Source organism: Equus quagga, chromosome 1, assembly GCF_021613505.1.
Source record: "Equus quagga isolate Etosha38 chromosome 1, UCLA_HA_Equagga_1.0, whole genome shotgun sequence".
NCBI classification, from domain to species: Eukaryota; Metazoa; Chordata; class Mammalia; order Perissodactyla; family Equidae; genus Equus; species Equus quagga.
The window spans coordinates 100752761-100765994 of NC_060267.1; the positions used below are offsets into that span (position 1 = coordinate 100752761).

Sequence of the window (13234 nt, forward strand, 5' to 3'; positions counted from 1 at the left end):
ATATAAACCAAGGAGTAGGGAGGTGACACACGACAGCCAGCTGGACGAGGCGCTTCCTACTTACTTCCACATTGCTCTCTAGCGATCCCGCACTGCTGCGACGCCCTCGCTTCCCTGCCCAGAACATGCAATACCAGAGGTTAGACACAGACACGAGGCCACGGCGCTGCCTGCCGGGCACTGGGCCGCCACCGCCACCAGGCTCAGGTGTGGGGCCCACCTGCTGCAGGCCCAGGTGTGAGGGTCGGAGGAAGGGCTCAGTGGGGAAGCCGGTGGCAGGGCAGAAATGAGTTAAAAACAAAAAACAAAAAACAAAAAAGGGGGCTTTTAATAAGCAAAAAGCAAAAAAAAGATTCTTTTTCAACCAGCCCCAAGTTTATACCCCTTCTCCTGGATGGGCAGTCTGTGGGGAGGGGCCTCCGGGGGCTGGGGCAGGTGGCACAGGTGGGGCCCGACACCCGGAGACCAAGCAGGCCTCAGCCATCTGCTGACAGGGGACAGGGTGAGGGCAGCTTCTCCAACAGCTGAAAACAAACAAAATGAGGTCCTGCAGGCCTGGCTTTCAGTGGATTTCATATACGTATGCATACACGCAGACACACATACGTACAGACATACACACCTCCCGCTCCTGGCGGGGTGGGACTGGTGCTTAGGAGGAAACCGAACCTTGCACCCCAAACTTTTCTCCTTGGTGGATCAGATGTGCCTGTGCCTCTGGGGCCTGGAGTTTGGTTTGTGCAGTGCCCTGGCCGGCACAGCAGACAGGGCTGGGGGCTGCTGGGAGGCCTCCCTCCGCCCAGGGCCTGAAGTCCTGCCTCCCCTCTGTGGGCTCACCCCTCTGGATGCCACAAGCACTCCCTCAGCTGTGAGGACTCCCTGCCCAGGCCTTCTTATGTCCCTAGTGCACACAGTAGGCACGCAATATGTGTTGGCTGTCAGAAGAAGGCTGAGTCTTTCTCTTGGTCCTGGATGCCCAGGGCCCAGCCAGGCCTCCACAGTCCCTCCAGAGGATTCTCCATGGATTTCTGCAGGACATTGACGCCAGTGGGAATGATGTTGCCCAAGCTTAGGGGTCTGGTCTCCGGCCAGCGCTCTGAGAACATGGATGTGAAGAGGGGGCAGAGAAAGGCTTTCCCTCTTGACGTTCTCTAGCCTTCCATTTGTGCAGCCCTGGCCATGAGCTGAGCACCATGCCAGTTCTTGGTCAAGCCCTGCAATAATGCAGGACAGGTGTCCCTCTGTCCATGCCAAGGAAGAAAAGATGGAGACCCTGGCTGATGGACTGACTGGCTCAATTCCCACAGTCAGCAGAGTTCACACCCAGGTCTGTCCATCCAACTCTGAGGCTGGAAATCTTGGCCATGCTGCTTTCTGAGCTGGCCCCAAGCCAGGCCCAGGAGCCTGGAAGATGGAGACTGCCATGTGCCTCCCTGTGGCCCACACCCCAGCCCCACATTGGGTGGAGAGGGTGTCTGTGGGTCCTCTGAGCCTCACGGTGGCACCTGAGCATGCTGGGCCACGCCTGGGACAGGGCCTTGGTCCTGGGCATACAACAGCAGGTTTGAGGGAGGTCTGGTCCCTTTGCCTTGCCTGCTGATCCCAACCCTGGGTTCCAGCTGGGAGTCTCGATTCCAGAGAAGGCCTTGCTGGACTCTGGCATGTGGGAGAGGGTCTCAGAGGTCATTCAGGACAGGGCCACACAGTGGACGTGGGCAAGAGCATTTTCTACCAGCTGCTGAGGACCAGGAGAACCAGCAGGGCCTGGCTTGTTCCCAGCCGGAAGAGATGAGGGTCACATTTCCTCACGTGCGAGAAGAGGGGCTGACCGTCTTCCCTTCCTGTCTTCTGCCTCAACACAGTGGCCAGGAAGACAGAGAGAGTTAGAGTCTAGCCTCCCTAGGGTCTTTGGCTGGGGGGGTGACCTCATCTGGCACTCCTTCGATTCTTTTTTCCTTTTTAATTTAATTGTGATTTTCCTAAGATTTCATGCATTTTTCCCCCTTCTTCTCCCAAAGCCCCCAGTACACAGGTGTATATCCTACCTAGTTGTGGGTCCTTCTGGCTCTGCTGTGTGGGACGCCGCCTCAGCGTGGCCTGACGAGCGGTGCCATGTCCATGCCCAGGATCCCAACTGGCGAAACCCTGCGAACCTAACCACTTGGCAATGGGGCCGGCCCCACTCCTTGGATTCTTTATGGCCGTTTCTGCATCTGTGAAATGGGCATGCCTCCCTCCTGGGGTGGCCACAAGCATCAGATACTCAGGATGCTGCAGTACCACGTGGAAGTGCTAAGCCCAGACGTCTGCTGTCTTTGGGGTTTTTAAATTGCTCTCTGGCCCCTCTTAGGCCTGGGGACTCCTCTGACTGACTAAACACCAGAGACGGAGGAAAGACAGCCTGCTCCGCCAGCGCCCAGCAGCACATGCCAGTCTCCTGCTGCTGCCGAAAGGACTTGGGCCAGGCCTGGAGCTAGGTCTGGGGCTTCAGACGGTGCTGACCGGGAGTTGAACAAGACCCTCCTCCCCTCCCCTCCCCAGTTTGGGCCAAGACTTAAGAGTTTGGCTTTTCTAGGAGAGCGTTAACTTGGATGTCTTTGAATGACGCTGAGCTTCTTAGAATTCGTCTTTCCAACCTCCTAGATCCGCATGAGACGTGGGTGTCCCTACAGGAGCGCTCTGTGCTCCAGTCCCAGAGCCCCGCCCCCAGGCACACCCACAGACAGCTGCCCACTACAGACGCGCGTCCAGGTGTGCACATGTGCACACAAGCACACACCATCTACTCATGGAGGCGGAGCATGCCGGAACAGGGGCTCGTGCCCATGTGGCCACGCACCCCTCACTGCACTCTCCGTCCAGGTACCTCCCCCCCCCCCCGGATCCTGTACCAGCCTCTCCTAGAGCCAGACCAGGCCCTGCCAGCCCGCCACGGCTGGGATCAGGACCATGTGTGGAAGGGGCTCCTGGCACGGTTCTTCACAGCCTTCCCCTGCTCTCAGCGTCAGGACAGGATCCAGGCAGGGCTCTCTGCCCAGAGGTCTTGCTTTGGCCCTTAGCAAGGCTAGGGGCTGAGGGGCACCCACTCAGCGACAACAGCCACGCACGCTGTGCCAGGCCTTGCTCTGAATGCTTTGCAGGCGTTGACTCTCACAGAGATTCTTGGAGTGCAGTACTAGTCCCCACCTTGCAGATGGGGAAACTGAGGCCCAGAGATATAACTTGTCCAGAGCCTGACAGCTCACGAGTGGCAGGTGGAGGGGAGATGATCTCATGGATGTGACTCCAGAACCCATGTGCTGTGTGCCCTCTGCTGGGTTCTGCTTCGGTGGCCATCCTGAGTGTGGCCCCAGTGCATTTCCTGTGCAGAGTGCCTGTCCTTGGGTAGCAGGTGCCGCTTTGGAAACTGGCCGCCAAGAGCTGCCAACTCTCCCCAGAGAGGGTGGCCCTGGTGCAGGACCCAGCAGGTCTCCCCCTGGGCCGATGACAGGTGCAGACAGGTCTTTTAGCCCCTGGGAGACGTTCTCTCTGTGGGGACTGCTGTGGACTCAGAGACCCATGGACAGTGTGCACCAGGACTTGACTGATCTGGGAAAGGGACTAAGGCCCAGTCACGCCTCTGGTCACGGTTCCTGCAGGTCCTTGATTTCTGGCCAGCAGGGCTCTGGTGCCACTGAAATGAGCCTGGGGCCCTGGCCAAAGGAAGGCCACGTGGAGAGACAGAAGGCAAGGCCTGGAAGCTGAGCCGGGAGCTGGAGCTGGAGGTCAGGCCCCTCCCTCTAGCTCTGGAACGTCAGGGGCTCCTGGAGGCATCTGCTGCTGGGCTTCCCCGTGGCCCAGCAAACTGCAACTGCTTCTCCCATGCCCAGGGTTCACGCCGGGCTGGGGCCACGTTCCTGTGTGCTGTCTCCTGGATGCGTGTGTGACTGTAGGCCAGGGCAGCTGCTCTGAGAGTGATGACATGCCGACCACTGAGTGTCCGCTTTCCTGAGCGGAGAGGCTGCCCCCAACGCCTTGCCTCTTCTTGACAAGCTCTTCTTGGTGAGGGCCATGGGGGGTGGGAGTGATGCTGCCTCTGGAGAGCACATAATTTCACGTCTCCAGCTGCCAAGCCCAGAATCTTCAGGGAAGCCTGCCGACATTCGCCTGTCTGCCTCTGGAGGTTGCAGGTGGCCCATCCCCAGTCTGGGCCTTGGCAGCTGCTAGACTCACCTAGCCCTCCAACCTCCCTGGGTGCAGGGGGCTTTCTTTCCTGGGGATTCTTTTCCTTGTGGCTTCAGGCCCTGAGAAGACTCAATCCGTGGTGTCCTTCTCAGCTCAGAATCCCCAAATGACAATGGCAATAGTAACAGTAAGTGGCAACCAACCAACCCTTGGAGCTCCATCCCTCACATGTCTGTGGGCCTGCGCATGTGGGTCTGTCTGACCCCTAAGCTCTGGCAGAGAGTGGAGAGCTGAGGTCCTGACTACCAGGACCCGGAGTGGGTGTGGCTGGCCATGCTGAGAGCCTTGGTTCCAACAGAGCCACTGCTCCCTGAGGGGCTGGACAGGGCAGGCCCCGGCCCTCCAGGGGCTTCATCAGGGGACAGAGAGGCCAGAGCCTGCCCCACTGCACAAACTCAAACACGGGCTCGACCCCAGCCAGCAGAGGCCCAGAGCTGTCCACTTAAGCTTATCTGGGTTTAACAAGCCATGGGGACACCAGTGCTTCTCAACCAGCGGCAATTTTGCCAACTGAGGACACCTGGCAATTTCTAGAGACACTAACGATGGTCATGACTGGGGAGTATTACTGGCATCTTGTGGGGAGAGGCCAGGGATGCTGCTAAACATCATGCACAGGACAGTCCCCAGAGCAAGGAATTATCTGCCCCAACATGTCAACAGTGCTGGGGTTGAGAAACCCTGGTTAACCCTCATGCTGGTGATGGATTGCTGATTTTTACTATGAAAAAAAAAGACAAGACAAAAAAAGCAAAGGAAAAAATTTAACTCAAAAAAAAAAAAAAAAGAAGAGAAAAAAAAATTTCTGAGAAATGAATAAGCCGAAGGGAGCAGGCAGTGCTGCTGGCGGGGCAGGTGTGGGATGGAGTCATGAGCTGCTCTCTTAGGGGAGCCCAGAGCTGGCCACGCGGTGATGCCTGAGGCAGGGTGGAGTGGGCAAGCCCCTAGGAGGGGAGGAGGCCGATCTTGGCCTGAGATCGTCCCCCAGCAACCAGGGGATGTGTCAGGCTCCTGGGGAGGGGCGCCCGGGGCCTCGGGGCAGGTAGAGCCTAGGGTCCTGGGAGCCCACAGGGCCGGCCCAGCCACGCACACACTGTGCAACAATGCCCTGAAACCTCTGCTCCCTCGCAGCCCCTGAGCCTCCTCCCTGGAGAAGCTGACAAGCTAGACACGACTGGGGCGGGGAGTAAGGGGCTGCTGGGGTGCACCCCTCACTTCACAGCTCCTCTGGCAGCGCCAGTAGGCAAAGCAGGCTGGAACAGGGCTCACAGGTTCTGGCTGGTTCTGCTCCCACGCTTCCCTCCTTCACCTGCCCCAGCCGAGAGGACCAGGCCAGTGAAGGCTGCCCACAGAAGCTCCCTGCTCCCTGACGCTCCAGGGACACCTTGCCCCGGGAAATCTGGGAGGCTTGAGGAGTGCTGCTTGCTTGGGTTTAAGAGGCTGGCAGCAAATTAAACACACACAGAAACAAAGAAACAACAGCAACAAAAACCACAGTTTCTGCCAGGGCTTTCCCCTGACATCCCAGAGCCAGCCGTGGCCATCGCCTCTGGGCTGGACGGAGGCCCGGGCTTCCCAGGAAGACCTGTGCGGGGAAAGCAAGACCAGGGGCAGCGGGAGAGGACATCTCCAGACAGTTTAGAGGGCTTCACTCCATTTCATTCATCAGCATAAAACACAGGGACGTGGCAGCACAGAGTACACGGGACACACCTGTCAGCACGGCCTGGCTTGCCCTGTGTGAGCAGTTTCAGAAAATAAATAAAAGAATAAATAAAACCCCGAGAAAAAGAAAGGGAGAGTGGGGATAACATGGCTGTTCTGCCTCTGACAGTTCGGTCCTGTTCCTTTTGCCTTTTGGGGATGCCCTGTCTGTAAGGTCAGACGCTGCTGTGGTTTGGGATGGTCACGGGAAACAGTGCTCTGCTTGAGCCCTGCCACTGGGGGCCACCACCTCAGTCCCTTCCCGGGCACAACGCATGCCCCACCGCTGATGCCCAGTCTGAGTCCTGCATGCATTGGGCTAGGATGCTGGCCCTGGGTCCAGCTCTTACCCGCTTCGGAGAGGTCCCGCAGGGAGCTGCTGAGGGCGCTGCGCTTGAGGCCCTCGCCACTGGTGTAGCTGTCGTCCAGGCAGGCCCGGCTCAGCGTCCCGTTGCCTGACTCCTTTTTGAGGCTGGAGCACTGGGACATGCTGGGCCGCACAACGCCCTTCTGCTTCTCGAGCTCCGCTGAAACAGAGGGGTGAGGGGCCCAGTGAGAGGAGCACGGCCTGGAGAGGGCAGCCTGGGTGGGTACAGGGCTAGGACCCACGTCAGGAGGGCAACACAGAGGCCCAAAGCCCTTTGTGCAGGGCTGGCACTGCACCACATGGCCATCTGCCTGGAAGGAGGACGCAGGAAGGAGCAAGGGTTGTCTTGGGAAGAGAAGGTGTAATGGCTACCTTCAAAAAGAGGGAGCCGAAAGGAGACCCTGGGAGGGAGGGCAGAGAGGCCAGAGGGCCCTGTGGTTTGTGGGAAAGACAGTCACTTCAAGCTCCAGGGTTGACAAGGAGACAGACTTGCCTGGGTCTGGAGATAAGCAAGGTTGACTTGACCTTGCCGTAGATGGGGGCCACAGGTGGGGACACCCGTGTGCCTTCAAGGAGTGAGGCTTGGAGCCAGGGGAAGCAGGGTTATAATCAGCTTTAATGGAACCCAGGGGATGGCCTCAGCTGTGACCCCATCAGTTGGCCGGGCCATGATGCAGAAGACCAATAGATAACAGCCATGCGCAAGTGCAAAGAACTCAGCTCCAGGACTCTGGAAGCTCTTGTCCCATGGGGTGACCAGGGAACCAGGGGCCCAGCTCAGGGCATGCAATGTGGTCCCAGAGGCAGGACAGGCCTGGGTTTCTGAAGCCCTGGCTCTGACCAGGAGGCCTCTGTCCCTTCCTCTCCCCTCTGTGGTACCTTCTGTGGCCTAGGTATGTGGGCTGCCTGGTCACGTGGCCAGGGAAAGGCCAGAAGAGACCGGGGCATCTCATTTCTGTGGGCTCCATGGGTCTCTGACTGCCGTCAGGGCCGCCAGATGGGAGGCAAGGCCTGAGTCCAGAAAGTTCTGAGAGATGCCAGGGTTGCTGGCTCTTCCCCTCCAGAAGGTCTGCAACTTACACTCTATTCTGTGCTTCTCCATCTCTTGCACCTCCGCAATGGACTCCCGCAGATCATCGGTGAATTTCTTCCTGTCTTGAGGATTGGGAGCATTAAAGTTTATTAACACTTTGATGTCTGCTCCGGGGACGGCAGACGTGAGCCGGATGCCATTGGGGTAGTCTGCAAAAAATGAGAGAAGAGCCCATGGTCTCAGCGTGTTCTCCACAATCTGCCTCTGGTCAGGAAAATACTAGCAAGTCTAAATTGAAGACAGGCATGAGAAGCGCTCAGAGCCCAGGCTCTCAGCAGACACGTGGCACCAAGAGGAAAGGCTTTCACAGGGCACGCCGAGGGGCCACATGACACTCCCCATCTCCCTACTTGGGTCCGTGTTCTCCATTCGTAAGTTGGGGGCAGATCTGGCCCATCTGAGGGGAAGCCAGGGCTCTCATTTTTCCCCTGACCTGATGGTCATGGAGCCCTGGACCCTCCAATTTGAGTCCTTGGTCACTGTGCCTGGGGCTTGAGACAGTGGCCAGGTGCTGCATCCAGGAGACACGCAGTGTCCTGTGCTGGGTGGAGAGTCCTATCCAGTTGCCTCCGACGATTCTGAAACCAGATTGAGCTCAGTTCTCTCCCAATGGCTTCCAGACCCCCAATTCCCTGGGGGTGCACGATGGGCGCCCCACACCCCACACACTCTATGCTGAGTGCAGCGTCTTTCTGCTCAGTCCTGTCGGGTCCCACCTCCAGGCTCGAGGGGTCTCTGGGGCTTTGGTCCCCCGGCAGCGCCTCTCTTGTGAGGGGGAATTGAGCATCAGCCATGGGGTGTTTGAAGGCTCTTGGCCCAAACCAGACCTTACCTGGCCTAGGTCAAGGCTGGGAACTCAAATGCCTTGAGGCCCGAGCGGCCCCCAGAATGCGGGACGCAGGCCAGGTGAGACGGAGCAGCGGGAGAGGGCCAGGGGAGGGGTGCAGCACGCGGCCAGCCGCTGCGGGGGACTGCGGGCCCAGGGATGCCACACCCCACTTTTCAAGAGAAACCAAAAGTATCTCAATTTTAATGCGAAGATTAAATATCAGCTCAACAAACTTAAAAAACTGTGCAAATCAAATATAACATAACTGAGCTGGGACTGACCCAAAGGCTGCCAGTTTGAGACCCCTAGTGTGAAGGCAGGTGCTATAGGAGTGTCAGGGTTGGCTCTTGCCAGCATCTGTCTCCAGGACCAAGAGTCAAGCCCTGGGAATCTGAAAATGATCCAGGTGCAGCCTCTGTCCGGGGATTCAGTCTGGTCAGGCCCACTGCTGGGAGCATCACTGCTGCCACCACCCCTCGTGAGACGGGGCCTGCCGGTCGGGACAGTGCACCAACCTCTCTGGTGCTGTCTGATGAAAAAACCAAGGAAAGGTGTGTCTTCCGGCCTAGGGTAGGGTGGACAAGGCAAGAGATGGGGAAATGGATGGCGGGGTCAGCATCCAGGGCTTCTTGTGGGCACCTGAGAAAGGAGGGGCCAGGCAGGTGCTGGGCCGATTTGGGATAGAGAAGGGATAAAGAACCGCAAACCCAGGCCCTTGGGATGGCCCAGCCATAGGCCTGGCCCTCTCTCAACCTGCAGATGGAGGGCCTATCAGGCAGTGCCCTGGAGACCTGTCCAAGAGGACGAGGCCTCCCTGCTGCTGGAGACACGGTGACGCTCCATTGGGCAGTCCTCCCCTCGGGCCACTCTAGGACAGGCTGGGCGGCAGGCCCCCACCCATCTCAGGAGGACTGGCCCAGCATGCAGCTCAGGGACCTCCAACAGGGAGGGGACAAAGAGGAAGAGAGGAAAAGGGAAGGGCACGGGCAGCAAAAGGAGCAAGGTCAAAAGAAAAGTCAGCAAGATGCCCTGGGGGAGCCAGCTCCCCTCCGAAATCCCCAGGCCCCCAAGACACCCTTACACGCAAGAAGGCCTTCTAACGGCACCGAGGAATAAACCCCGACTAAGCACGTCCTCTGTGCCAGCGGCTCCCCCAGCACTTTACGGGCGTGGACTCATCTGATCCTGCGAGGTGCACTGTCCTCCCCCCGTTTTATAAATAAGGGGACGCAGCCAGGGAGGTTGAACAGCCAGCCCACAGAGCTGCTAACCGTGGAGCTGGGGTCTGCGCCTAGCCCTCGGGTGTGGGGCTCAGCTCTTGACCTCTGCAGCCCCTCAGCCTTCACCTCCCCGTTTGTCCATCTGTATCTGCATATCACCTATGCTATTTACTTGATGTTTTCCTATCAATATTTTATTTAAATAAACTCACTCTGCCCTAAATTAAAAAATCTTACCACCTACAAGAAGTGACAAAGTAACCTTGGTGAGCACCCCGTGTGGTGTTATGAAATTCTTCCTAGTTACTGTGCTTATAAGACACCGAGCCCGTGCTCTGCTCTGAGGGAAAGTGGGACGAAGAGAGCACAGGAGAGGCCACCCCAGGGTTCTGTCCTCGATGGACCCAGGAGGAAGGAGAGAGAATCGGAGGAGGCTGCTAACTCGTTAGGCACTTAGAGCAGTGTGAGGCTATCTCCTGCCACACGGGGTGCAGGCTGAGCCTGGACATGTGCTCCAGGGAACATGGCCCCTGCCAGGCCAGGCCGGCCCGAGGACAGACTTACACTGGTTCTCGAAGAGCAGGACCTGCATGCCGTACAGGGAGAAGGACTGCCGGAAGCTGTACGTCACCGAGTTCTTCTTCTTCTGGAAGATCTTGGTGACCTGGGGGAGCCAGAGACAGAGGCTGAGCCACACAGCCCACCCTGCCTTGGAGCAGCACTGGGAGCCAGGGTCCTGAGCAGACTCGACGGCAACCACACCGTCCTGCGTGAGTGCGCCCTGCAGTTCAGAGGTCAGGAGGCCGTCGGCACAGGGGAGGGTGGACATGGGGAGGAATGCGTGCCCATTCGCACCGTGATGCGGACACTGGTGCGAGACCCTGGTGCCATCCTGGCCGGCAACAAAGCCTCTCAACCCAGCAGAGGTGGCAGGCATATCACTGTGCCCAGCTCCGATGGCACTAGGCAAGGCTCTTATGTCCAGGCCCCTATCTGCCCACTGTCACCCTCTGAGGGATTAATTTTACAGAGGAGGAAACCGAGGCTCAGCGATCTGAAGTGACTTTCCCAAAGGCAGGCGCTCTCAGTAAAGGACTTGAACCCACATGTCTGACTTCCAGCCTCAGGAAGCAGAGAGAAACAGCGGGTCCTGGTGCCATCAAGCACTCAGAGGTCAGGGACAGGGCCTTCTGGCAGGGGAGCCCATGGTGCGCAGGAGGGACAGAGCTGAAGGACAGGCTCCCCCGCTCTCCGCAGGGGCGTCTTCACTCCCCTGGCTGGCGTCCATGCTACCTTTTTCCAGGCCAGAGCTCCTCGCCTTCCCTTTGGGGAGCTCCCTCTCTGCCACTTTCCATCCATCAGTTCGGGGGATGGGCTCTGGCCAGGCTTAGCCAACGAGACAGCACTGCACCTGCTGGCCCCTGGGACCGGCCCAGGCGCGGGCGCGGGAGGCAGGGTATCCTTCTCAGATTACGAGGAAGAGACTCCCACTGGTGGAGCTGCCGAGGCCGACTGTCTTCCTGGACGGAGCTGCCTGGCAAGGGAGCCGGCGGAGGGGAGGGCCCGTATAGCTGAGAGCTGGAGGCCATAAAAAGGAGCCCTGCTGACTCGGGGCCTCTGGAACAGCTGGTGCCGACACTCCAACCCGCTCTGGCCTCCTACAGGAGCCAGTGAAGCCCGCTTTCATGGGCAGCAGTTTGAGCAGGATTCTGTCCCTTGTAACCCAAAGACCCTGCGCTCACCCCACCCCTGCCCTCTGCCTCCCGACCCCTGGCCTCTGCCCCCCACTGCCCACTGTGTGCAGGCACACCGCCAGGTCTCCCAGTGCCATGCGCTCAGCCACCTCACCCCACGGGAACCACATACCACCAGGAGGTCGTTGAACAGGAAGATTTCTCGCTGGTGCAGCCCGAGTTTCTGGGGCTTGTTTGGGTCGGGAACCTCGAAGAGCCGGCAGTAGCAGACCAGCCGCCGGTGGGGCAGAGAGAGCACCTGCATGGGGAGAGGCAGTGCTGCTGTTGGTGCTGCCCCCTGTGGCCCCGTGGCATGGGAGTCCAGCCTGCAGGCCACGGCCCCAGCCCGCAGGCCTCATGTGTGAAACGTCTTCTTTGGGAAACTGTCCAGAATGGAGCATGTTCCTTGGCTTGTGGCCATTCCCGCCCCTGTCCCCAGGAGTCTCCTGAAGGACCACGGGAGCATCCTGCCTCTGGTGAGACCTCCTTCTGACTCTTCCAGCCACGGACCAGACTTCTGAGCACATCACACTCACAGGGAGCCCCAGGCAGGGAGGAGGGCATGTTTTCAGAGCCCCACAAAGCGCCCGTCACACACACAAGCCCATTAGTCCCTGCAAACATTTCTCCAGAGGGGTCTATTCCAGGTGAGGAAGCTGAGGAACAGAGAGGCTGAGCAACTTGCCTCAGCCACCCCTGGAAGGTGCAGAGCCAGGAGCCGATTCCAGGCCCCGGAGCTTTCCTACTTTCCCAGGCCCTTCCTAACGGACTTTCACGGCTCTGATGCCTGAGATCCCATCCAAAATCCTGAGCCAGCAGGTGCTGCTCGGCAGGGCCTGACCTGGGCCTCCGCTCTTCACACAGCCTCTGAACACACCTGCCTGCATGACCCTGGCTGTTCAGGTGAGCCCCCCACTCACTGAAGCCCAAGCCACCCTCAAGGCCAGGCACAACTCAGCTGGCGTGTAAGGGTCATGGTGACAGACCATCAAGGAGGCCCAGCTGTGGCTCTGGGAGGGCCCAGGCTCATGCAGGAGACAGATATATTAGTAAAGAGACGGGACACACCCAGACAAGTGCGATGGAAAGCAGGGAGCGTTAACTCTGAGGGGCGCCCTGCGGAGGGACGCCCGAGATCAGCACATCACAAATTCATGACAAGGGGAGGGAACAGTGTGGCCTGGCCTGGCATGCTCAAGGAGCAGCATCGTTTGGAGCAAAAGTGTGAAGAAGAGAGGCTGGTGGGACGTGGGGCTGGAGGTGGGTGAGGGCAGGTCATGGGAGCGTCCAAGGGCCATGGTCTCTCTGGGGAAGCTCTCAGTGTCAGGTCTCATGCTCAGGCCTGTCTCGGGCTCTGTCTGTCTGCTCTCGGCCTGACAGCACAGCCCTCCCCGTGTGGCTGTGGTCTCTGGGCCCGCAGAGATTCACAGCTGGGATACTTAGGAAAATCAAATTTTTTATTGCTCTGGAAACGAACTCCTGCAGCCAGAAACACAGATCTGGGAGCTGGGAGATGTGGAGCAGGGGGAGGACAAGCTGGCCCCCCGGGGCGGGGTCCCATCGGAACGTGAAAGAGAGGGATACTCACGCAGCCCAGGCCGTGATGCAGGGATCCAATCTAGATGGGGAAGAGCAAACACGCAAAAAGATATTATGTTCGGAAGATGCATCTGGGCCCGGGGAGCTAACAGGACGACACCCAGGAGGTGAGTGCGCCCCCCCGCCCCCCGCCCCTTCCCTCTGCTCTCTCCAGCCATGCCACATGGAGCAGGCCGGGGGACCCTCTCTCTGGCAGGCTCTGGGGGACTTCGAGGGCATTCCCAGGTCACCAAAGAACCACTGCACAACCCTGGCTGTTGGTTTATTAAGAGCCTCAGGTTCCCTTCAAATATAACCCAGAGCCAACAGTTGTCATTCCCAAATATTAGGAGCCACTTAAAACACAGAAAACCTGAATCAGTCACCAACCCCTGCCTGGAGGAGCCAGTTCCAAATGGTGCCAGGGCCACCGGCCGAGGCCAAAGCCAGTAGGGCGGACCTGGGTCACGCAGAGAGGGTGGGTAG

General features: G+C 58.8%; 1 protein-coding gene across 5 annotated transcripts in view; it reads right to left on the reverse strand.

Annotated features, from left to right (window-relative positions):
- Positions 1–13234, reverse strand: part of IQSEC1 (IQ motif and Sec7 domain ArfGEF 1) — a 129204-nt gene that overhangs the window by 4824 nt on the left and 111146 nt on the right. For 3 of the 5 annotated variants that reach the window (XM_046659965.1, XM_046659984.1, XM_046659975.1), the window contains exons 8-13: positions 12759–12788; positions 11304–11429; positions 10002–10101; positions 7376–7537; positions 6279–6455; positions 65–114 (exon numbers count right to left, since the gene is read on the reverse strand). In XM_046659965.1, coding sequence (XP_046515921.1) covers positions 65–114; positions 6279–6455; positions 7376–7537; positions 10002–10101; positions 11304–11429; positions 12759–12788 — 645 coding nt within the window. The other 2 variants (XM_046659994.1, XM_046660003.1) reach the window with 2 other exon arrangements.